The 26,623-nt window shown below is 34.1% G+C and overlaps 2 protein-coding genes across 2 annotated transcripts; one reads left to right on the top strand and one right to left on the bottom strand.

Annotated features, from left to right (window-relative positions):
- Positions 1-522: 522 nt before the first annotated feature.
- LOC121327602 (major facilitator superfamily domain-containing protein 9-like) lies at positions 523-14,963 on the bottom strand. The gene is made up of 6 exons (XM_041271711.1): positions 14,826-14,963; positions 12,405-12,492; positions 11,906-11,949; positions 8,004-8,133; positions 6,442-6,651; positions 523-2,685 (listed from the first exon to the last, which is right to left on the bottom strand). Exons 1-6 carry the CDS (start codon positions 14,907-14,909, stop codon positions 1,901-1,903), a joined length of 1,341 nt encoding a protein of 446 aa, XP_041127645.1. The 5' UTR covers positions 14,910-14,963; the 3' UTR covers positions 523-1,900.
- A 1,766-nt stretch (positions 14,964-16,729) lies between these two features.
- Positions 16,730-26,231, top strand: LOC121327702 (transmembrane protein 182-like). The gene is made up of 5 exons (XM_041271849.1): positions 16,730-17,023; positions 19,933-20,053; positions 22,612-22,710; positions 23,746-23,883; positions 24,790-26,231. The coding sequence occupies exons 1-5, from the start codon at positions 16,865-16,867 to the stop codon at positions 25,014-25,016; spliced, it is 744 nt and encodes a 247-aa protein (XP_041127783.1). The 5' UTR covers positions 16,730-16,864; the 3' UTR covers positions 25,017-26,231.
- The last annotated feature ends 392 nt before the right edge of the window (positions 26,232-26,623 follow it).

The raw sequence follows: 26,623 nt of genomic DNA, 5'->3' as shown, positions 1-26,623 counted from the left end.
GTACTCTGGTCAGATGAGACTAAAATTGAGCTTTTTGGCCATCAAGGAAAATGCTATGTCTGGCGCAAACCCAACACCTCTCACCACCCTGAGAACACCATCCCCACAGTGAAGCATGGTGGTTTTCTGTTTTCTGTTTTTTTGTCTTATTTCTTGTTTGTTTCACAATAAAAAAATATTTTGCATCTCTAAGTGGTAGGCATGTTGTGTAAATCAAATGATACAAACCCCCAAAAAATCAATTTTAATTCCAGGTTGTAAGGCAACAAAATAGGAAAAATGCCAAGGGGGGGTCAATACTTTCGCAAGCCCTGTAAATATGGCAGTTGAAGGTGTCGGGACATTTTCAATCTCCAGGTACTAAAACCTGGTTTGCTAAAACCACTTTAAAAGAGAGTGGGATTATTTCATGATTATGAAAATGAAAACACAAATGGAATTCTGCCACAATGAGATTTACCTTTTAGAATTAAGTAGTTGATACAACTCACTGATTAGATACAGAAAACAGCTCTTAACCCCTTTGAAAGTCCACATTTATTAGTTTCTGAACGTTCCTGAATCCAAGTAAACCCAATATTTTATAGCTTTTATAACAGACAAATAAATAACAGAAATATCTGTATTTAAAATTTGCAGACTTGTATCATACTTTCAAAAATTAAACAAACATGGTCTTCAACAAGAATAAAACTCTTTGAAATTACAGTATGGTCACTTTTTAATACAAGAACACATACAACTACATATCACAAAACAACATCCAAAAACATCTAAAAAATAAAACAAATATACACACCAGACCTTTACCACTGTACCTCTTAAAACATCAAAATAACTTATTTGTTTAATTTCTCCTTAAGTAAAATATTTATATGTTGATGATAAATTGAACTCTTGATTAATCCTCTACAGTTCTTAACTCACAATTTGTAAATATGCAGTAAGTAAGATAAGAAAATAACACTGGGGACACTGCACGTGTTTCTCTAGGTATTTTGTAATCTAATAAATTAATGTATAATTAAAAAATACATTTAATATTGCACCTTTATTGTCCTTAATAGTTTGTTTATTGCACTTATTTCTAATATTATCAATAATGTACAATTATTACAATAAAATGATCAACAAAGAAATCTGTTTTTTTGTTTGTGAGAAAAATTAAAGATATTTTAAAAAGATAAAGAAATGACATAATTTGTATTACTGTGTAAGTCATTCTTAACTAATAATGCCTTTATAAAAAGGCAGACCAGACAGTTTTTTAGAATACTGAATAAACTCTCAATACCTTCTCAGGACAGCCCTAAAAAAGCAACCCAGAACAGATATTCTTTACTGTTATGGAGCTCTACCTGCTAGAGGATCCTCTTTTTATTCAGTTCAAGCTCAAAAAGGGATACCATAAAGGTCAATCCCTATTGAGACATACCTTTCTTCTGCAGTTTTAATCTCACATTGTGCACTTCAGTTTCCACGTTATCCAAACCTAAACAATCATAACCACAATTATCATAAATCCTGTTTTTTTTCTCTTGTTTTATATACTCTTTTTCTGGTATTGATTGTTGACTTTTTAAAATGAAGCCTAGCACTGTTCTCTCTGACTAGAGGCAGGACTGAAGTAATTTTCTGATGCTCAGCATCTCTTTGTGGACTGATTGGTTGTCAAAGTCAAAGGAACACAAATCTAGGTAGAGGTGGCACTGATCCCTTTTAGCTTTATATGATTGTTGGAAACACCATTATCATCGATTATCCGATCATCGCTAACAATGTTTCAGAAAAATCAAGCCAAAATAAAAAAAAAAAAAAAATGATAATATCACGATAATGAATGATTGTGTCAACCACATATCAGACCTTTCATTACAATCATATCGCTACTCATGCCAACTTAATCATTTTTTTCACATTTAGTGTCATGGGGTATTCTGAATAACATTAGCAAGACAGCTGCTAAAGCCAGCACAGTTCCTAGGCTTGGAGGACCACACGGACTGAACTCCTGTGCCAATCCTGAGAGCAAAGGAGCAACAACTCGACCCACTGCCGTAACAGACTGTCCAGCTCCTATTAAAGTACCACTAGCCTGGGTCCCTCCTCGCCTCAGTTCCAGGTCTGTAATACAGGTTCGCCCGACAGTCGTGGAGACGGCAAAAAATGTGGAGCACAGTACAACCAGCCACACAGTGGTAGCTACTGCATATATAAACATCAGGGAACAAGTGAAGATACTTGAATGCAACAGCATCAAATACATATTGTTGTGATAGAGCTTTGTCACTGGTCCAATCAAAATCCCAACAAGAGCTCCAAGTGTGCTGCTGTAGCTAATTAGATATCCAGTCACCTTTGGTTTCAACGAAAATCTTTCTTCAAGCGCCAATGCGAAGTTACTGTAGTAGAGCATTACGGACACACCCATGAAGAGACGGACCAAAAACACATCCCACATGTCAGAACAGGCCACTACTCTGATCTTCTGCAGGACTGACACAACCTGATCACACGCAGGCTGGAAAAAACTTTTTAAGGAGGTTACAGTCAACGCATTGACCGAATTTCCATTTGTGATATCCCTGGAATGTTCCTTCTTTGTGGCAATGCTGATATCGTTGTCTTTACTGATGGACTTGTGCTCTTGGATAAAGTCCTTCCATGGTAACATCCACACCAGACCTGCAACATTAAAAAACAACAACATGTAGCTGTTTAGCCTGTTAGCGCAAGTTCAACAGAAGGTCTTTTTGTTTCAAATCTACAGTGGTCTTTACACTGTAATAACACATCAAGTATTGGATTGTTCTTTTGTATAATGCTAGTAGTTGTTGAGGATTTTATAGGATGAAACGTTCATCAGCTTAAAACAAATGACTGATACAGTGAATTACATTTGTGCTCATTCACTTTCATCACCTAAAGCGATCATCAATAAGGTTGGTCAAGTGTTTTTCATTCTTTGGTTGAGAAGGGTGCAGGGCAAGATATGGGTAACCCACATTTTCATTCTATTTGAAATAATAACAACAATATCAAGCTTTCCTCACAGTACGTTCATCACACTGCACCAGAAAGTGTCATTATATCATTTTTTTATTGCTTTACTTTTCACTGTAAAAGGCTACTCCTTACAGCAACAGAATGCAATCTAAGATAATTCAGGAAAACATATTAAACGAGCATTTAGTGAACATTAGCCACCAACTAATATAACAGACAAAATTACACAATTTCTGGTAGTGTAACAAACACATTTTATGAAAAAAAACAAAAGCATATTTGTTCATGGCAGTATTGACACCTTTACATTAAAAGTATAATATAGCTAATTCTAAAATATATTACACAGTAATTAAGCTGCATGATGAGGTACAGTAATTATTTCCAACATCTGTTGAACAACAAGAACGTTTGGCAACACAGCAGCTGATGTTCAAGACAAAGGAGTTGGATTCACGTTGAGAGAAGCACTCGTAAACACAAACTACAACAAAGGAAATGGCTACAGATCCACATCAAAGAAATACAGAATACAAAAATCCACAATAAACGCTTAAAGAATTGGATGTCCAAAAACAATGTAAGGGTATAGCAGGTAGGAGAATTGTCCACGCAGTTCAGAAATATCAAAGATTAACAGCCAAGGACTTAAAGAAAGATTGTGTATCCAATCTGTCTGAACTGAACGAAATATGCAAGACAGAATGGGCCAAGATTTCATCAACAAGATGCAACATACAGGTTACAGTAAAAAGCAAAAAAACGCATTAAAAGCAAAAGGAGGACAGACTAAATATTAAAGCAGGGGTGCCAATACTTTTGTCATGAACAAATACTTTAAATAACATAAGTTTGTTTGTTTTTGTATATTTTTTAAAATATCAGAAATTGTGTATTTTGCTTTTTGGAGGTTAATCTATTACCTTGAATTATGGTATAATAAGTATGCATGTTATGTATGTATTATTTACATTAATTGATGGCTTTTTCAACCAAATAAATCATATGCTTTAATTGTTTTAAAATGTCATGTTTTTTATTTTTGTTTTTTGTGTGGGTTGTGTCAATACAGAAAAACAGAAAGTGGATTTTGAATAGGGCGAGTAGCAAAGGGATCAGGAATGCATTTTTTCCCCACACTGCAAAAAATGTTACAACATTAGACTGATCTCAATCTCGAATGCATAATGCAACTCATTTCTAGCTACTTACCATTGCATACTACTATCCCTGCTGTTTGTGTATTTGGTTAGGTTGTCTGGAGTCTAACCTACGCGGAAGGAACAGTACAATACATAGTTTGCTCTCTTATCTGCCATCTTAAAGGGGAAGCACTGTATTTGTTTGAATAAAAAGCAATATACAGGTCCTCTGAAGTAGAAACATCAATGTCATATCTATTATCTTAGTAAATGACTTGTTACATCAAGTTAAAAATGATTCTAAAGCAGGTGTGGCATCTTCAAAAATCACATTTTCTAGCTTCAGTCAACTGAAACAAGACTCAACAGACGTATTTTCCATGATCAGCCCCCTCCTCCTTTAAGTGTATATTGTTGCTTTAATGCAGTGTGGTGTTGTCCTGGAAATGCAAGTTTTGCGAATTTCTTACTGTTTTTGACGATGCAGTCACTAACACTTTAATATTATAGAAGCATACGGTATGCAGCACTGAAATGATGGAGATGAGGTTAACCTGTAAATTAAAGTGTGTTCAGTATTTATTTATTTTTGTAATTTATAATATATTTCTACTGTATATTTAAAGTGTCCCACACTCAAATTTGCACACTTTAATGTCATTCCTTGATCGTCAAGGGGTTAGGCTGTAAGTACAGGGTACATGTTCCTGCAACAGGTTGTTTTGAAAATTATTATTAATTTATTTTTTATACCAAATATCCTTTTTTATATCAACAACATTTTAAAGGAAACACATTAAGTAATATTACAAAACTAGGGTTTATATGTTAATGTTGAAATTTTTTTTTTTGAATGGGCCACTGTATCTTTACTTTTTTTTTTTTTTTTAACAGTGAAAAAAAACATCTCAATAAAAAAACATCTCAACCACCTGTAATAAGTATACGGTGGCTGAGATTCAAGAACCACAAAACACAATGGGGTAGATTTTCAAAGGTGACTAAATTTTAGTCAAAAGTCCGAAGTCTTTTTCAAAATTGTATGCAGATCAATGGGAAGTGATGCATTTCACCCAGGTTTTAGACGTTGCAAAGCAGTGTGCACCTCTCCCCCTGCAGAAAGAAAGGGAGCAGACAAACCCACTAGTCAAAATAAAAGCGTTGGATGAGAAAGACGAATGCTCAAAAGGCAGCCTGATGCAGCCTCAGAAAAACAAAATAAAATGGAATATGTTCTTAATTTAGTAATGAGACTCTTAAGTGAGAGGACTTTGTTTTGTTATTAGATAACATGAAATTAAATCACCTTTTCATTTCTGATACTCTCCATGTATTTAAAAAAAAAAAAAAAGCATCAGACCTTGCACTGGAACACTGTTGCATTATTTTGTTCTCCCCATGCAAAAGGAACAGAGAAAATACATTTGTGTTATAGTGCAACTTAATTTGAATGAAAACTTTTTGGTATGTTGTACCCCGTAGCGATACATAAATACTGCTTGATAATTTACTTAAAATCTTTTGAATGTCTGTTATTGCCCAGACATTATTTGAGGACTTTTTCGTGCTTATTGATCACATTATTAACATGGTACTGATCAGATTTTTCCATGTTTATTTCCTGTAATAAAAACATGAATGTCATTTTGGGTAAACTCCAAAAACTAATGTGAAGAAGTGTTGAGAAAATACAGAAAATGCTAATTATGGGAGGATAAATTAACGTATAATCCCTTATGACAAGAATTCTATAGTTTTACTATAGGAATCTTATAGTAAAATTGTGTTAATTGGTTACTATAGAGAAACACTACAGAATTCTATAGTAAATATTATACAACACTACAGAACGAAGTAGTACAAACAGAAATACTATACAAATACTACAGGATATTATAGGAATAACGTAGGGCACCTTAGAAATCCTACAGGATCTTATAGTAACACTATAGATTTTTTTTGTATGGGATGAACTATATACACACACAAACATAATTATTTTTCAGCAATCAATACATGATTCTGACTCGATAGTTGTTTAAGATAAATGTAAATAATGTTCACAAAAACCCAATTAGACACCGATAGACGGGGCAGGGCATCTAAGGACATGAATGTGGGAATTTAGACACTTTAGAAAATCGCTCTTACACTAGACCCCCGTCCAAACATCTAAAAAGCTGAGTTACGCCCGTCTAAAGTCCTTAGTCGCCTTTGAAAATCTACCACATGCTGTCTTAACTGAGAACTTAAAATAAATCCTACAGTATGTACAATACTGTGCATACAGTACCTGCATTTAAAATAAAAATTGAACTGCAAACAAAAGAGGATATGTAGAACCCCCCCTTGAGTTCTGTGAGGTAGCCACCCACAACCGGGCCGAGAATAAACCCCACACTGGAAGCTGCATTGAAATGTCCCATCACTAGGGGGCGCTCACTCTCAGAAACCAGATCTGATAGAAGAGCTCTGCAGATGGAAAGGGAATGCTTGAAGATTCCTGCAAATATAAAAAGACCAGAACTAATTTATACAAAAATGGTTAGTTCTGCATGAACCGATGATCAGATGTGTCAATCATTGCAATTATGTTAATTCCAACAGTGGAGGATGCTCTGTTGGTGTTTAAACATCCTTTTATTTTAATAGCTTCTCTCAAGATGGTTCTCTCAAGATCTTGCTGAACTTATTCATCAAAGGAATAAGTGTTGGGAAAGTTAGGAAGACCAAAAACACAGAGGACTGGTGTGAATTTAAAGAACTCAGAATTAAGAGTACCTTCTTAATTAAGAAAACTAAATCTGATTACTATCTTAAACTCATGACTGAAGATTTCAATATATCATACTAAATTTTGTAAAACAATTAAACTTTCCTCAGCAAATAGTATCAGGAAATTCAATTACTTTGAAGATAAGATTAGATATATGAATGCCTTTAATGAGCATTTCTATAAAGCAGGTCATATTTTTGAAGATTGAAACAGTGATGTCTCTGATTTTGAACTTCTATGCAACTCCCCTAGTAACAGTCTATCCTCCCCATGTTTATTCAGCTTTCAATTTTGTTCTTTTTAAGTAACTGATATATTACAATCTCTACAAGCTATTGACTAAAAAGCCGGTAGGTCCTGATGGCTTAGATCCGTTTTTTATTAAAACTGCAGCTGTAGTTATTGCAGAACAGATTACTTATATTTATAATCTTTCAATTGTGTCAAATGAACTGCCTGATGTCTGGAAGTCGGCCTGTGTTACTCCTCTCTTAAAAGCTGGAAATCCTTCTGACATGAACAATTACAGGCCAATTTCCAGTTTTGGCAAAAATTTAGGATTTTATGGTCAGTAATCAACTGAAATGTTACTTGGATGCAAACAACATTTTGAAGAACATGCAATTTGATTTTCGGTCAGGTGATATCAAAATGACTCCTTGGCTTTGCGAAGGTTGAAGCATGGGTATATTCTGTTATATAAGGCTATTTTTGTAAATTACCTCCATATTTAAATTAATACTTCATAGTCTCTTTTTGTAACTTGCATACATTTTTTTATTTCATGGTTCCTAAAGTGTGTACAGACTGCTAAAAGATTGTTTGCCTATTTTGCTCCTTGGTCTTGGAATGGTTTACAAACTAAACTTAAGTTGCAGTCCCGAATAACTTTAGCACAATTTAAGAGTAAGCTGCACGATTATCTACTTGAGAGTTGTGCATGTTTTAAGCAGTTGAGTAGATGTGTTACTGTTTGATTGTTGACTGCTTCACTGATTGCTTACTGCATTATTATATTTTGTATTTTATTTTTGGATCTGTGTTTTCTGATGTAGTCATTGGGTGTTCTTTCCACTCACCCGCTGGAATTCTTGCCACTATAAATAACACTATGTTGGTGGAGAGGCCAAGCAGGCCATAACCCAAAGCACTTAGTAAAATACATGCCAACAAAGAGTATCGTCTTCCGACAACATCACTCCAGCAGCCCTGAGGGAAAAAAAAGAGGACAAGCCACTGTTAGAACTATGGGACACTGTTGTAAGTAAGCAACACTGTTGTTTGGTTTATAATTCATTAAACAAGAAACATATCTGTATCTAAGAAAGCACCAGTGGTACACAAAATATGTGTAAGATAAAACTGAACAAACACACATTTAAACTACTGGACATATTTTACTTTAACACAAACTTGTCATACTGCATATTTTGTTAAACATGCTCTCAATCTACCTCGGTAATACAAACACCTGGCAAGTACAAAATAAATAATAAAGCAAAAAGGCGTGACACTAAATTAATTACTTTGTTGGAACATTCAGCAACAGAGTTGATTTCTTGTTGCAAATTAACTATATCCTCTGGGTAAAGAAAGCTAAATCTCTCTCAACTTCCTTGTCTAACTCTATTTACCCCACCTGGTACACTTTCTTCAAATATACAAACTTAATGGCCTTTGTATCTATATTTCTAACACCTGGAAGTCCACCTTGTACCTAAGGTATAAGTTAAGCAAAAGCCACTTCAGTTTTAACTGTGAGTATAATAAAAACACACCACATACCTTTTGTACAGGTAACTTCAAATTAAGGCTCCCTGGAAAACCTGGAATGGCTCAGACTGCTACATAATGGGGATCTTAAATTATTTCCTAGACTCACAGGCGCACTTTGCGAAGCACAGTGTCCTATATTAGGAACCAATGTACTGACAATTAAGTTTATTTTTTACATTTAAAATCAAAACATTTCTCTTGTTTACGAAGACAGAAAAAGCTGTGTTTCCATTCAAAATAATCATATATAAGAAACCCAAAGTTATTAGTTATAACACTCAGCATCTCTGGGATGGCATGGGCCATTATCACAGAGCATTTCCCCCCATGCTAAGTTTGCACAATTTTGTAAAATAAAAAACAACCCTAAATGGAAGAGCACAAACTATCTGATTAAACTGGCAATAGTATTAAACAGACCCAGGGAAACTAGGGGGTTATTGACAGGCATTAGTGCAACAGTAAATATATAAAGTTTGGTGAAATCATTGCAATCAGATGAATTTCACTATTCAATTTTATGCATATTGCCACCTTTGAGACACCTCCGATACACAAAACAATACAAACAAACAAACAAAAAAAAATAACAGATACTGACTACCAGCCTTTCATCTGGAAAGAGGTAAGGCAATACAAAATCCGTCCAGGACAAACCTAGTCTATGTGCCCTACAGATTCTGGGACTTATTAATGTATCACTGTGCTCACAATCAAACAGAACTGAAGAAGGTTCAGAGCTTTGAATATTTAAAAAAAGAAGACATAGCAAAAACACATTGACTAGACATTCCAGTGTACAGGGATGCTGAGAGTTAGAATCATTGGAATCTCACAAAGAGATGTCTTGAGTTCCTAGCTTTCAGGGCACAGTAGGGTGTGGACCTTCCAAAACAACTGGGTGAGAAAGACTTGGACTGACCCTGAGCTTTACTGGGTTGTAAATTCAAACCCTTACACCATCTCAATGACTTCTGATACCACCTTGGAATGCACAGAGGCAAAGTGAAGAAGGTCTTCTACTTAAGTAGATGGGATCATAAGTCTTAGACAGATCACTAATGATCCAAAACATGTTTGTATTTTTTTTTTTTTTTTTTGCTAGACCAGACACAGAACATGATCAATGACACATTGTTTTGTGCAAGGGGCCTTGACACTAATGTGGCATGCAATGACCTTGTGAAAGACCACACTGCTAACCCACAATTAAAATTTATATGTTATTAAGGTTAAGAAAATCATCCAGTTTTTAACATATTTTTGATAAGTAATTTTTGCATTTACATTTTCTTGTTGCAACTTCATACCAAACTTCCGGAACGGCTTGATTTGTGTGCGTGAAAACAACATTGTTTAACAACTGCTAAGAGTTTGGACAATATACAACGTTTTAAAATATATATCAGAACCCAGTGGTCATAAGAATATATATATATATATATATATATATATATATATATATATATATATATATATATATATATATATATATATATATATATAAATGTGTGGCACAGACTTGACTATATATATTAATGGTGACACAGACTTGATTTCAAAAGATTGCAGGAACCAAAACTTCACAATAGAAGTAACCTGTCATTAAAATACTGCCACTCTGTCACGGATGGAGAATGACATGTGGGTTAGCTTTTTTCTAAAATGATGAGTAGTAATGGTATAAATTCTTAAAATCATGTTTGTTATAAACCTTTGCAAATTATTAATTAAGAGGTGTGTTTTAAAAGATCCATTGAGAATAAAGGATAAATACAGGTAAAATAAAATGTAAATGATAACATCTAGTCTACTGTGATACAGTGGCAGTATTATTCTTAAAACAATAACCATATTTATTTTCATGTTCAAACCCGTTCTCAATATCACGCTCTGCAAACAACAGATTTACATGTTACAACAAACTAAAATAGACCACTCGATTTAATTTAGTTCATAGATTGAGGTTGCTACACTGGCACATGATTTACTAGGAATAAAAACTTTATTCCTTAAAAACTATGCAATGTATTAAACATGCATTTAATTTATCAAGTTTAGAAAATCAACAAAACAGCAACAATGCATAATATCAACACAAACAACGTTACGACAAAACAAGGCACTGACAAAACAAGACAAGGACTGAACACTGTACTGAGCTGCCGTCCTTTCACATGACCTCCTGTGCACGATTGCATTTGAAAGACATAGATAAATGACACAGAAGTTGAATTGATTTTTTTGCCCCCTAAAGAACTGAACCAGTTTTTTCTGCATCTTTTTAAGTATGGTGTTTAAAAGACAACAAAGTCCTGCCATGTAGTAGCCAGGGTAGGTTCATTTTCCGCTGTCTATTTTGCATGTACTGTAGTAATACTGCTGTTTAAGGGTCTACTGGTTGATTGTTAATTCTTGGCAGAATTAATTGTAGTTATGATGTTGGGTACCAGTAGTTTATTTTCTAAATTACCATAGCTAGATATAATATAGAGAACAATGATAAGCCATTTTGTTTTTCTTTTTTTTTGTGACTCTTATTGTTGTTCTTAAAACATTGTCAAAACTTTAATGACTTAAGAAATAATGTTTGTGTACCATAACATTAACACACTGAACTTTATTGGGACCCCCAACAATTCTTCTGGGACCTTCAGTCCTGGACCCTCAATGGGAAGAAGTTTTGGAGAGCCCTGGGTCAGTGACTGTGCTGAATTTTCATCCTCTCCAGGGTTTAAGAAAATGGCCTTCTCTAGTGCAGTATACAGTAGTGGAATAACCTTTTATGTCAGCCAATTTTCATTCTTTGAATCTTTCTGCCAAATTACAGTACACGTTTCACCTGCTGAACATCACAACCCCTTTTTTCATGGCATCCACCGAGCCATATTGGCTTTTTATCATGCTTTATTCTAAACACTGGTATGCCTGAAATCACCTGCTTTATATAAACTCTCGGAATTCAAATCATTTCCAGTCAATTCAAAACAGTGACATTAAAATCGGCCACCTACCTTAGCCATTTAACAGTATTCTCTTGATAACCCTTTCCCAATGAAAACGACAACAGACTAAATAAAGGGTGTTCATGAATCGAAAACAAATACATCTGGACTGAATAAGATTTTAATTGTTGGTGTATTTCTCATAATCCAGAGTTAATAGTAAGAGTCTACATAATGTAGAGTTAATACTTAATACTTACTACTAATGTACTGGAAAAAAGTTGAAGGATGCCATATATGGAACCTGAAATGCAATAATAATAAAAAAAAAAAAAAAAAAATAATTATATATATATATATATATATATATATATATATATATATATATTAACATATATATATGAATAATTATATATATACTAATATATATATAATATAAATGAGAGATACTCTATGTTATTACGTCTGGAATATGTAAATAACATTCGACGTACATTCATTACAATAAAAAAATGAAATTTTCACGGTCATAAACAGAGACAAACCGTACCAATTACCTTTTTCATTCTGTAAGACACTCTTATGAAGTCTCATACTTCACATCCTTCAATTTTAGGGAAATATATATATATATATATATATATATATATATATATATATATATATATATATATATATATAGGAGAGGAGAGCACAAACATAATCTTTTAACTTCAGAAATAGGATTTGTAATGGAAACTATACACTAGTAATACAGACCTACTATTCCTGCTATTGTTGGACTTGCTCCAAGGGACTTGACATGATGGCTTAGTAAGGGGATGATCATACTGACGCCAAAAAGATCCTAAAAAAACAGAAATGCACTTATTTAAATGAGCATGTTAATGACATACACCATCACCAAATCTGTAAATACAAAACTAGAGCTAACAGTATCATGAAAAAGTATCAGAGTGTAACATCTAGAAGCCGTCCATGTGTTACAGTTTTCTAATGACACTGACTGGACGCACAAACAGACGGACAATTTCCTCCATATAGACACAGATTCTGAAACTGAACTTATTCTACCAACTGGATTAGCATTTAAGTACAATTGTAAGTGAGCCAAATACATCTTAATCCTCAGGTTAAGATAATCTCAGTAATGTTTAATCACAATTGGATTTTGCAGTTCATGGAAAATGTCAAAGTATAGGCTATCACACCGACGTACAGCATGTACTGTGCAGGCACTTCCAAGTAATTTTTTTGTTGCTGGGATGTGCACTGCCAAATATACTGTGTTACTGGATTCTACAAAATAGAGAAAAGAATCATTGAACGGCAGTCTCCTGGGTGCCTACTACTATTATCCTTTAACACAGTCTGTCAGATCTACACAGTCTGTTAAAACTGACTGGCAGCAAGGAGATGGAGCCCATATATTATTACACAAATACCATTTACATAACACATGCACCTGAGACGAAACAGCCCTTGCACTGTTCTTGGGCCAATTTTGTTCTCCCTCTACATGCTGCCTTTGGGCGATGTTATCCGGTCAATTTTCATTGCTATGCAGATGATACCCAATTATATTTATTCCTTAAACCAGGTGACACCTCAATCCTTACTATCTGTTTGGCCAACATTAAGCAATGGATGTCAAAAAAAACTATTTAAAGTTAAACTGTCATAAAACAGCGGTAATGATATTGGCATCAAAAAGGAAATTAAATAATACAAATTCAGATGTTCTTGCAGTTGAAAGCTTCCCATTTAAGTTGAGGTTTGAATTGAGAAATCTGGGAATCTGCATGATTTTTGACCCAGATGTCTCTTCAAACCTCAAATTAGAAAAATAACTAAAGTGCCTTATTTTTCATTTAGAAATATTGCTAAACTAAGATGCTTTCTTTCCATGGACGATGCAGAGAGGCTAATGCATGCTTTCATAACATCCAGACTGGATTATTGCAATGCTCTGCTTTCTGGTATTCCCAGATATGTGTTATCCCGATTGTAGCTTGTCCAAAACGCTGCTGCCTGGGTTTTAACAAGAAGTAGAAGACTTGATCACATTACACTGGTATTGGCAGCCCTACACTGGCTTCCTGTCAGGTTTAGGGTCGATTTTAAGGTTGAGCTTATTACTTACAAAGCATTAAATGGTTTGACTCTTTCATATTTAAATGGTATTTTAATCCCATACACCTAGATGACCATTGTGATCCCAGGATGCAGGATTGCTTACTGTCCCTAAGGTTTCAAAAGAGAACACAGGTGGCAGAGCATTTGGCATTAGGAACCCCAAATTATGGAATCGGCTCCGTTTCCGTAAGGGAGGCACCAGCTGTTGCAGTTTTTAAAACACGACTGAAGACATACTTTTATAATCTATCGTTCACATCTTAACATTAAGCAATGTTTTTACCCTGTATTGTATTGCATTTTAATTGATTTTTGTATTCAATGTTTTAATGTTTGTTGTTGCTTGTACGGTATCAATAATTACTGTTATGTTGCACCTGTGAAGCGCCTTGAGACAATTTATTGTGATGGTTGTGATGGGCACTATATCAAATACAGATTAATTGACTGACTGCACAAAAACATTGTCCAATCCCTGTACAACCTGTGTACTGTTATTTTCAGGTACGCAGGTAAAGAGTGGTATGCAGCACGCTGCGCTTACTCGCACATGCCTAAACAACTTCGAAACAATTTCCGCTTAGAAAGCATGGAAGTGCCCATTTAAATCTGGCACGTTGTGCTGCTTTCGGTCTATTTCATCATTTTTAATTTAATTTATTATATTTTTCCACCATTAAGAAAATAACATATGTATAACTAATGGTTTGCAAAAAAAAATATATATATATATATAATTAATCGTCACATCGCAGTTTTGGTACGCGTACCACATTGTGACGACGTACCACTTTATAACACCACACCGGATACAGATGCATTTCCTTTACAGTCTGCGCCAGCTTTACCATATGATCGACAACCCTAGACTACTCTGGGAATCAGTTACTGCAGTAACAACTGATTTGAACCACAGCAGAAAATGATACAAGTCTCAACAAGAACAAAATTACTATATGTGTTTACGTTTCACAATATACCTAAAGCTTTCGTTTTCAGAGACTGTTCTGATTGGGGTCTCTGCTGAATGAATGTTTCACTTACCATGAACCCTACAGCGTACATGCATTGTATAAAACGTCTCTCTCTGACTGTTCTCGGAGCTGTCTCACATTTTAGGCTGTTCATTCTACTACAACTGAAGATATAATAATATGCGGAAATACAACCGCAGCACGTGCAATAACATCCTCTTCAGAAATCAAAAGGATCGCCTCAACCTGGCGACTTCCTAGGGGTCAATGTTTTTCTTAATTTAAATATTACAAAGCAGCATTTAAGGAATATTTTGACAATATTTATTTCAATGTTTCATTCATTCATTCAAAATAAATAAATGTATATTAACTGGTTGATCTCAGACGTTTAACCCACTTCAGATGTGTCTCAGCATTAGAAGGTGGTACAGTCCGCCAGCTGTTTCTGACAGTAAACGGAAAAGGGGTAGAAATATTAGCTCTGTACTTGCTAGGAGGCATGCTATTGGGGCGGAAATGTGAGTTTGCAGCTGGGAGGTTGAAATGTCTAAATCAAAGACAGAAATTGTCTTTTTCTTTCAAAATTATTTTGGATGATTATTTTGGATATATATATTTTAGTATAAGGGCCCTCTATAAAGAGTTGTTTAAATGTGGTAGTTTAACAGTTGGTTGACATGGAAACAACACACACACACACACACACACACACACACACAAGAAATTGTATTAATACAAAGAAGAAAAAACAGAAAAACCTAGGGGTGGAAATTAAAAACCTTATTGTATTTTTTTTTTTTTTTTTTTTAATTGAAACCAGACTTTTACAGTTTTTTTTTTAAATTTGTTTTAAAGAATCTAAATAATATTTAAGTTCTTCTAAGAAAACTCAGTTGGGAATATAATTCAAAAACTTAGATTTGTGTATATATAACTTGGCAAGCATTAAAAAGAGATTTACAATGAATTCAATACCCTTGTTAGAATTATTTTCATTAAAACAAAGGATTACTTCAGCTGTTAAGGGAATGTGAAGACCTTTTCATAAATATGCGTACAAAGATCATTCCAAAAAGAAGTAAAAAAGGCACAAGAGTAAAAAAGATGTAAGAGTGTTTCCAAGTCATTATTGAAAAATGTGCAGTTCTGGTTTATATCAATGAATCTGGAAATGGAAGGAACCAGGGTTACGGTAAGTAACCTAACGTTTCTTTTAAATTTTTTATATTTTTGACAAAATCACGAAATGCAAAAACAATGTCTGCCTTCTATGTGAAGACTGAAGGAGTGTTTGCAAGAATGCATACCACAGTTAATAACAATTTCTCTGCACAGTGTTTATTAATCTGTTTTTTTTCATTAACACTTGTAAAATGTGCCACCTTTGTGACAAGGCTAAGCTGCTTAATGTAAGGCTATATTTTGTTCAAAGTTTCTTTATTATGCTTTTCAAACTTTCTGTTTTAATATTTTACAAAAATCTTTTAAGATCGTGCTGAAAACGTAATTTTAATGTTACGTTTCTAAATAAACTAACTTTAGCTATAAGGAAATTGTCTTCTAGGCTACTTAGAAATGGAGATAGTAAAGACGAGATAGTGGCCCTTTATTCACAAAATCACTTTTAAAGATGTGTGTCTGTTTTGATAGTAAAATTTTGAAGTACAGTTTGATATTTTAGAAACTTTGCAAGACATTACTTATTGGTTAACAAATGAAAGCAAACTTTAAAAAGTGTTCAAATAACTCATGCATTTGATACCTTACAGTTTAATTATGTTGCTCTATAGCATTTATTTATTCTATATGTTCTGTTTTCAAAATACCCTCACTTTTTACATAGACCTATAGTGCCTGTGACTTTAATGCAGTAAAGGCCAGTTGCCAGTTATTTTTGCTTGGCCGCACCTCTCAGCAGAAAGTATCTTCAATCAATATCCCAAAATAGATGGACAGTTACATTTGGCAGTTAGAGTCTGTCAATTCAGGAGAGGCATTAGAAAGTTCAACAACAGGGAACCAAGAAGTACCTCCAGCTGAAGGAACTAAGCAAATAGTAACTGTGGAGAACAAACCCAATAACTGTCGATAACAAACCCAGTAGTCATGAAGCTAAGCGTTGCCCTGTTCTTTGCCGGCTTCTTCGGTGCTTTGGGAACTGTGTTTTTCTTGTTGTCTTTTGGAACGGATTATTGGCTTTTGGCTACTGAAACATGTTCACCTGAAAACAATGGAAGCAAAACCGTAAATGCTGTTCCAGTTGAGGTTTGTTTTTATGTGTGATAAATATGTACATATTTATTTAGCTTCAGTGTAATTTCATTTTATATGCATATATATATATATATATATATATATATATATATATATATATATATATATATATATATATATATATATATATAGATTTTCAATATTAAGTTCAAGGGATATGCAGTATGAATAAAATTTTAAGACTTGAATTAAAATATGATACAAAAAGTGTCATTACAACGTCATGTTTTAACCTTACTAAATTAAACAAGCCAAGACTTTTCTAGGGTATTGTTTCCAGTCTGATTAACTAAAAATGGTCTTTGGTATTACTTGCTTGTATAGTCCTGGGGTCAAATCGAGTTTAGTATACCATATGGAGTTATATGTTTAGAGTTGATGAAATGCATATATATATATATATATATATATATATATATATATATATATATATATATATATATATATATATATATATATATATATATATATATATATATATATATACACACACACACACACACACACACACACACTGTATAGTGTATAGCTAATATAACTATTTTAATGTAGAAAGCTGGTACCCAAAATGTGGTTACTGGCCATTGTTACAAGTAAAATGTATAGTCCACTAGTCTCTCTAAAAATATATGTAGACAGTGAGTCAAGTCAAACAGATAAATCCAATTTGTGAGATATGCCAATAGTTCATGAGATACAGCCCGAGATAGAAGGGTAAGGGGAGTATAGAGTAACGTTAATGGAGCAATCTGGTTCTTATAAACTCAAACAAATATTTTTTCAAATACATTAAGCCACCACCTAAGGTCCACATGACATGGAATGGCCCAGCTGCTTTTAATACATTTGCTTGGTTTCCACAAATTATTTCCTACATGTTATATAACTTATTTATACATAGGCATTGCATGTGAAGTCAGACAAACTTTTAAATGTTTCAGATGTATTATTGTGTTGAAAGTTACAGATACATGTGAAACATACGTTACTGATATTGTATGTGAATTAGGTTGGATATAGATTAACCCATCAGCCATAACCTTTTTAAAGCTACATTTGATAGAACATTTTATCGATTATTTGTAGATTATTACTTGAGAAGATGCTATTAATGTAATGCTCTGTTTTTTCCAAATGGTTTCATCCTATGTTATAAAGGCCTATAATCACCAATGCATTTATATCAATGAAGGTCAGAGATTTAGTTGTGAGTTGTGTTTTCGCTAGCTTGACTAGAAGTAACTCTAAACCAGTAACTCTAGGCATGTTATCTGTAGTGTAGGTCATTATCTTTACACATGAGTTGGGCCACCAACAAAGCTGCTCATGTTACAGGTTTAATAAAGACACTTATTTGTTTTTAATCCAAAGCTTTTATTTAAATAGTATGACATTGTGAAAAAGAATCTATCTGTAATACCTTTTCAATGGAACACACTGTTATATTGTACAAAACTAACATGAAACAGTGTTGTTGTAGATTAACCACGGCACTCGTTTATTGTACTATGTACTATAATACTTACGATGGTGTCTCTGTCGTACACACACCACTCACTCACAACATCATGTATCCCGGGAACACCCCACAACATCAGGCAACATATAAATTCTCCTCCTATGTCTGCAAAATTGCCTGCCTTGGTGGGGCAGAAAAAGGCTCCCAGCTGGCTGAATGCCTTCACTGGCTGGGTTTTAGGTGCCAACACTTTCCTCAGCCTGCTGGCATGCCACGAGACCCATGTTGGAGCTGAAAGGTCGCTGGTCCAAGCCATCGGCTGATATGAAGTAGGGAGGACCAAAAGGATTGCATCTTGTTGCCTCGGTGAGGTTGCTTAACTTTGACCCAGTCCATAAAATGTTCTGTGCACTTGTCGAACCTCTTTTTCATGTGCCGTTGGCTCTGTTGGATGGCAATGCGGGCAGCAGGTGGGGAAGAGCAAGTCTCTGGGGGTCGCAGCCTGTCCAATGGCAGTTGTAGCTCACGTCCTGTCATTAACAGTGCTGGTTTGCCCTGCAGTGCTTAAGGGTCTGTAGTAGGGCTATATGGAATGCACAGCCTTGAGCTAGATGTGCTCGAAATCCGTTCTTGAGGGTTGGATTAAACCTTTCTACCCCTTCCTTAGCTTGGAGGTGGTAGTCTGCTATACGGATGTGCTTAATCCCATTGTCACTGAGGAGTGAAGATCTTGGCCAAAATTAACTGTGCACCATTATCTGTGGTAATGACCCTTGACAACCCTCAGCAGAAGATCAGTATGTCTAGTATTACTGACCCCACGGGAATGACCTCAAGCCATTTAGAATGCAGATCCCATGGGACCACCAGATAGTGTTGATGATGGGGTACACCATAAATTTCCCCACAAATGTCCAGTTGCAGGTATTCTCAGGTAACTGGCTGCAATGGTGGTGGGACAGGCTGTCCAGATTTTCCTCTGATCAGACAAGCAGTAATTTGATATTTTTGTCAATGCCAGACGACCACACCAGGTCCCGGCAATATTGCTTAACAGTAACAATGCCCAGATGACCCACGCCATTTGTTGGGAATGACGGTCTTGTTCATAGTACGCAAATCCACACAATCTGGAGCTTCCCAGACATTTTCTTCACTATAACCAGGTTGGAGATCCACGGGGATGCGTTAATGGGCTCTATAATCGATATCTGGTCCCGGAAGGCGAGGGGAATGCGATGCAGTGGCTGAATGATTGGAGTCACAGTGGGGTCAACTTTGGGTCTTTAACACATGTTTTAAACAGAACCCAAAACAAGGTGCCATCATGTTTTAAAATGAAAATACATGTTTACTATATAGGAAACAAAAATACACAACAGGTCATTAATAGCTATAATTAATAGCTATAACCAATGGTTTTTTGTTTGTTTTTTTTTAGCATAGCGATATAGTCACATCTCCAAAGAAAACAGATACCACTTATCATCATGAGGGCTTCTTCTGGAGGTGCTGGTTTGGTGGGAAACTTGCAGAGGACAATATATGGAAGTTCTGGTTCAGTAAGTAAATTACACTTCATTTACTACAACTATCTAAAATGTAGGAAGCAAAATTCTGAAATATTCCCATAAAAATATTTCACCTTTGATCAAAAAAAAATAGGCCACATTAATGACTTTTGTATAGTTTTGCTTTAAGAAGTTTAGTTTTGAGCAAAGGAGGCACACAATGTGAAATATTCTGTGGAATCACTTCCATGTTACATCATGTTTATTTTTGTTGTTAAACCTGGTTAAATTATTAAAATCTTGAGTACATGGCAACACAATCAACATTGTTCAACTTATTCAAACGTTTCTTAATATAAGTATGTCAAGTTATGTAACTAGTCCTAGACACAAAAACGTGAAGGACTATTTGAAGGAATGTTTTTAAGGACTTTTTTTTTGAAGAGTGCTAATAGACACTATCTTTGGTGCTTTGAGAAATGAGAATGAACATAACATTGTATGTGCTTTTTCTCATTGGGGATGCATACCCCTGGCAAAAATAATATAGAGAGGTTGCCATGAGTGATGTACTGTATGTCACACTTACAATTTTTTATATTATAGCTATGGCCAAAACTTTTGCATCACCAACCATGTTATGACTGAAACAAACAAACAAAAAAAAAAATACCTATATGAACATAATTTAGATCTTTAGTCGGGAGACTCCCAATATAGAGGGTGAATCTCCCGTCTCCTGATGAGATAAAAAAAAAAAAAAAAATCTGATCATTTAGATTGCCAATTGTAATGCATTGTTACCTGAAATAATTTTTTTCTAACAAGCCACACAGGTATATTAAGGCATGAACAAGAATTGTGGGAAACCTTTGAATTCTGACCTCCAGATCACGGTCATAGAATATCAAGTTGATTCTCTCTTTTTGACTTTTTCATGATAGCAGTAAAACCAGTTAATTGGATTTGGATACATATTTTTAGAATGAATCAGCTAGCTACACACTTGGTTCATTCCTATTGCGTTTGTAGTAAATCTGTTAATTGCAATTAGGTCACAATAACCTCTGTTTTCACCTCTCAAAGTACCATTGATCAAAAACCAAAATCACGGATCTAAAAATGACCTGCTAAGGATTCACAAATATTGGACAGGAGTTCATTGTGCAAACAATTATTTGGTAGATGTTTGGGGGTTGGGTGTGTGTGTGTGTGTGTGTAGAGGTATATATGCCACGTATACCAAAATATAATCACTTTTTGAATATGGTAATTACTATAGATTTAGGGTTAAATCAATAAAATGAGGTTCTGGTGAAAATTAAGAAACTACTTGCGTTTCGCTACTGTTTTATCTTATAGCACCCTTTTAAAAATGCATATAGAAATAAAACACTAGATTAGTTATTCACACAGAAATAAAGGGGGTCATAAATAATATTACTGGAACATTCTATCATTAGACTGCCTTTTGCACCTTATAAAAACATTGAAAAGTAACATGTATTTTTTCAATAAACTTTTTTTTTTTTATCAGAAAAACAACATTTAAAACATACCAAAAAACACTTTTGCTGAGCTTAACAGCAGATAACCTATGACTAACAAGCCATAAGTCCCTGTCAAAACTATATTTTGCATCAACTATAGATAACAGTGTTCAAGCTATTTAAATTTGATATCAAACTAGACATACAATGTCCCTAAATGCAGATGTTAAAACATAAAATAACTGTTGTCAGATAACTCCCTTTTTAGTATAAATAATTTTGCAGATTCTACAAACTGCACTTTGAAGTACTTACATTTTGTATGAAAAAGATATTAACATAATTTCCACAACATATTTGGGATGGACTGTTCTCTTCCCTTTTGTCAGTCAACACAGCAAGTTATGTTATTGCAAAACATAAAATAAGATATTGTGGAGTAATATATTTGCAGTAACAGAAATGACTGGACAAAATGGTGCAATGGCTATTTTGTTCATTTTTAATGTGTTCACATATATAAAGGTGTAGTAACATTGTTTCAAGCTGAATCTGAGAAATATTTAACTTTGCAGATGCTGTACAACAAAGATGCTATAGTACAATTAACAACGTATGTGTTTTTGTTTTTAATTAGTGAATTGTAATGTTTTTATAACTTATTATTTTTAACATGTAAAACACAATGGGAGAGTCTGTAGATCAATCTGATGTTTTACAGTGTTTTCATGTAAACGAGTTCTAAATCAGCATTTAGCTGTAACGTAAGTTAGCTTTAAAAGTGCTTGCAGGTGTTTTCTTCCTTGATGATAAGGTCACATGCTGAAGATCGTGTGATTTGTGGAATAATTCATTGTATTGCAAGTAACAGGGTTGACAGTGGATTTAAGGACAGTATTAAAGATCTTCATGTTTGTTAATATATTTATATTGATTGTGGAAATGTATAGTTTAGAAGTGATTTAGTAAAAAGATGAATAGGGACATTGCTGAATATTGCATTTTGCTTAAAAATAATCCTTTTTTTCACTTTAAACGGTTTATAGTGTATTTTTTCTAGTGCATGTGAATATGAATTACATAATACTTTATTTATTTTTCCCCTTCCTTTTCCTTTAGCCAACCAGCCACCTTCCAAGTTGTGTATGCACTCATACCTCTTTCCATTCCCAGTAACAACCCCGGTTCACAACTCCACTTCCTATGACACTGCAGTCAGTAAGTGTGCTCGAAGCTACAGTTACTTACAATTACTTGGGCAACAACAGGAAACGTGTGCAGACTTTTTACCAAGCTACACTTGATACAAAACAGGGTTAGCTACAAAATTTGCTGCATTTTCCAAAGAAATAACAAGTAAAGAATATGTTTGAGTTAGGAAACAGGAAACATGAACGGTGACTTCATTTCTTTTTATTTCAGTCTTATTATTTCATTTTGTTTTGCTTTTCTCTGCTGTTATAGTATGGGTTAACTGAACACACATGTAATCACGTGATGAATTACGTGTAGTGTATTAGGCACACAGCTTCTGCTGCTAAAACCGCTACAATATTTAATTCCCAAAAACAAGGACCAGAAAACTAATGAAAGTTACAGAATTATTCAGACCACCAAAACCTTAGCTAGAGCATTGTGTGCTTTTAATTTGTTGCAGTTAAGCAAATGAAAAGTCACCTCGTTCTTGATTTTTCTTGTTTCATCAGTCTGTTATTGAGCAGCTAAGAACTTTTACTTTATTCATTTCAATTGGACATTATTGCAATTCCTTAACAGCAAGTATCAGAGTGTAGAAAAAAAAGTTGTACTGAATTGTATTCTTTGATGATTTTCAAAGTTTGGTATATGGTATGTTTAATTACAGCGTTTCATTAACTTAACTGTAGGTGTTCCAAGTTTTACTGAATTAATGTAATGATTTGTAAAGCTTTGTAATTTTGTATGCTTAATGTGATAGAATAGGTTACTAGCTATATATCATCTGTAGATACTTGTGTACTAAGTACTTGTGGATGTTAACTTTATTTTATACATTATTAAAGGTACAGTAATTGTTATCAATACCTGTTTGATTATCCATACAAATCAATTATGCAAAGTAGTATCAGTCCCAATTAGTTCGGATAATTGACTCTACTGCATATCTAAAACACTATATTATTCTTCTTCTGATGTTGTTGTTGTTTAGAATTACATTTTTCACAAAGATGTCATTTTTGACTCAGACTGTATCTGTGCTGTTTTTATTTTTAGTCTATCGCGGGTTCTGGAGTGTGTTCATGCTTGTTGGAGTGGCTGCTGTTGTGATGGCAGGCTTCATAATCATCTGTGCTGCTCCCTTTGCCAGTCATAAACTTTACAAAGCAGGGGGAGGGCTGTTTCTAATTGCTAGTAAGTTACAGTTTATAGCTATTCATCCAGAACACACACACACACATATGCGTGTGTGTGTGTACATGTACAGTATGCAACTATATATTCCAATTGTATTTTAATGTAGCTCTAGTTGTACTGTACCAGTATATCTATATTGGGTGTCATCAAAGGATGTAATATATGTTAAACATCAAATGACTTCCAAGTCGTCATTCTGACGAAACATTATATACGAGTGTCATCGTTGTACGGAAGACACTCGAGCATCGTAAAATTTAGATGAGGGTCTCGTGGTAGCACTATTTTTAATATATATAATATATATATATATTATATTATATATATAATATATATATATAGAATATACCCATACTGTGTTAGGGATTGTTTCCCGTAAAATACCTTAATAATCAATTTATTTTAAATAACGACATTTAATTCATGCTTCAGTATTCACAGGAGACTTCTCTGTTTTAATAAATTGGGTGATATTCAAAACGTATATTAACACCTGCACCTGTTTGAAATGCTGCCATTGATCGCTCAGTATGTTGGGAAGGTGCAATGTGTTTGCAATGATGAAGAAGTTGCTAACAGGATGTAGGCTTCACTTTCAAGGATGTATTTCTGTTCTATTTACTAAATGTTTAGGCTACTTTGACTGTATAAAAAGTCTTAGAGAAAGAAAAATGGTCCAGTCAGTTGATATAAGCAAACAGTGATATACCAACATCGCACAAATAACCATAAGAAGTGGTTTATGCAATCCAGATGAATTCCCTAAAACTGAAAATGCTCACCCAAGTCAAGTAGACAAAGTTTTCTGCTGGTGCCTTCATCCGTGCCAACACAGTCTGCGTGACGTAGTTCCACCACATGCATGGGATATACGTTACTGACATGACTTTGTGTTTTTTGCAGGTGTGCTCTTCTCAGCAGTAGTTGTCATGTATGTCATCTGGGTCCAAGCATTAAGCACAATGACTGACTATAAACAGCAACAAGAAACATCACTCTGTCCAGACTTTCATATCAACATCAGATATGGGTGGTCCTTCATGCTGGCTCCTGTGGGGATATTCTTTTCTTTACTGGCTGGAATGCTTTTCCTATTAATAGGACGTACTGTTCAGATGAACTACAACTGACGAGGATGCTCCGGAAGCAGTGTATGGATGACAAAACTGTGGATGGATATCATATAGAATAAACTGGTAGATTTAATATACATTTTGCCAAGTGCATTGTTACAGAAGTTCATTACAGTACATTTTCCAAAGTTTCTTTTTATACTGTACATCAGCCCCTAGCTGTATTTTTATTCATTCTTCTAGAATGATTGGATTCATTATATTCCCTTTACTTACTACGGCCTGGAATTTTGAGACCACATTTAATGAAACATGAATGAACAAGTCTAAGATAAATAATATACCGGTATTAAACATTTTTAAATCAGTTTAATTTCTTTATACATTCTTACCTTTTACTGAATTGTGTTCTGTAGGTCAGATTGACGAATTTTCAAAGAGGTTTATTTCAATGTGTAAATTTTTACCAAAGGTACAAAATACCTTTGCTGCCTAAAATACCTTAAATTAAATATCAGATTTTTTTTATATCTACCAATGTATTTTTAATGGACATTTAAACATTTACAATCTAAAATAACCATGCAGGTAAATCTCCAAAATGCAAGTTACAATTTAAATGTCAATTAAGATAAATATTACAACTCTTGCAACAAGCTCTTAAGTTTTTGTTAACTAATTAGTGACTTGCTTTAAAGTCTGTTTTGACTGATTAAATGACATGTGGTATTTCGAAGTTTTAAAGGAGACAGTCTAGTACTGTCTATTAGACTTCATTTAATTTCTCAAAACAGTCTTTGAACAGTTAGATTTTTATAAAGCCTGATCTTGTTATAATGAGTCATGTATATAATCACTGAAAAGATTTAAAATACATAAGTAGTATTTACATTGTAAACAAGGTCCACTGAGAGTTTCACCAAAAAAATGGTAGACAGTAAAGACCGTGATTCATCTCTCTCTAATATGTTTTTAACAGGAACTTTACATTTTCTCATGTGTAAAATAGTAGTTTTTTTCAGTTATACATATTACAGTTTTTAAATCTAATATTTATTCATCCTTTCCATTAATGGCTTGCATAGCACCTGCAGTGTGTGTGTGTGGCATTTTTGTATCCTTGTAAAAGCCTGTAATATGTTTGCATGATGGTCATCTGCTCCTGTAAATGAAATGTTGAGGGCTGTCCTGTATAAATGTTTTCAAATAAATAAAAAAAATATACTAATTGAACTGGTCAAGTTATGATCTAAAAACTTTTACCAAAGGACATGGCAATGTATTGAATGTACACCTTTCTTTCTCAAGTGTGGTGAACAGCATTTGATCAGCAAGATAAGATTCACTAAATTAATGTGTTTAGCTTAAATGTCTGATACTTAAATTCAGTTAAGAAAGAGAAATAGTCATAACATTGGCTTTAAGTTTAGAGAAATAGGTAATTATGGTAAAAAAACAAAACAAAAAAAAAAAAACAGTTTTGAGCAGCTACTGACTATTAGTAACATCTTCCTAATTCTTAACTTGTATATACTGTACATATCGAGAATATGCCACTGCCCAAAAATATTAGATTTATTTTACTAGTTAGCCTTGGCTGCTTCACCTTTAGTGATGTCACAGAGGCCATAACTAACAAGAAAACATGTATCAAATCTTTCAGT

This window comes from Polyodon spathula, chromosome 15 (genome assembly GCF_017654505.1).
Source record: "Polyodon spathula isolate WHYD16114869_AA chromosome 15, ASM1765450v1, whole genome shotgun sequence".
Taxonomy (NCBI): domain Eukaryota; kingdom Metazoa; phylum Chordata; class Actinopteri; order Acipenseriformes; family Polyodontidae; genus Polyodon; species Polyodon spathula.
The sequence above is the reverse complement of the archived record's forward strand: the minus strand, read 5'-3'. Positions and strand labels throughout refer to the sequence as shown.

Coding starts and splice junctions, on each gene's coding strand:
- LOC121327702 (XM_041271849.1), top strand. CDS start 16,865: ATGAAGCTAAGCGTTGCCCTGTTCTTTGCCGGCTTCTTCGGTGCTTTG. Junction 17,024..19,932: donor TAAATGCTGTTCCAGTTGAG/GTTTGTTTTTAT, acceptor GTTTTTTTTTAG/CATAGCGATATAGTCACATC. Junction 23,884..24,789: donor AGGGCTGTTTCTAATTGCTA/GTAAGTTACAGT, acceptor TGTTTTTTGCAG/GTGTGCTCTTCTCAGCAGTA.
- LOC121327602 (XM_041271711.1), bottom strand. CDS start 14,909: ATGAACAGCCTAAAATGTGAGACAGCTCCGAGAACAGTCAGAGAGAGA. Junction 11,950..12,404: donor AACAATAGCAGGAATAGTAG/GTCTGTATTACT, acceptor ATTGCATTTCAG/GTTCCATATATGGCATCCTT. Junction 8,134..11,905: donor TTTTTTCCAGTACATTAGTA/GTAAGTATTAAG, acceptor TTTTTCCCTCAG/GGCTGCTGGAGTGATGTTGT.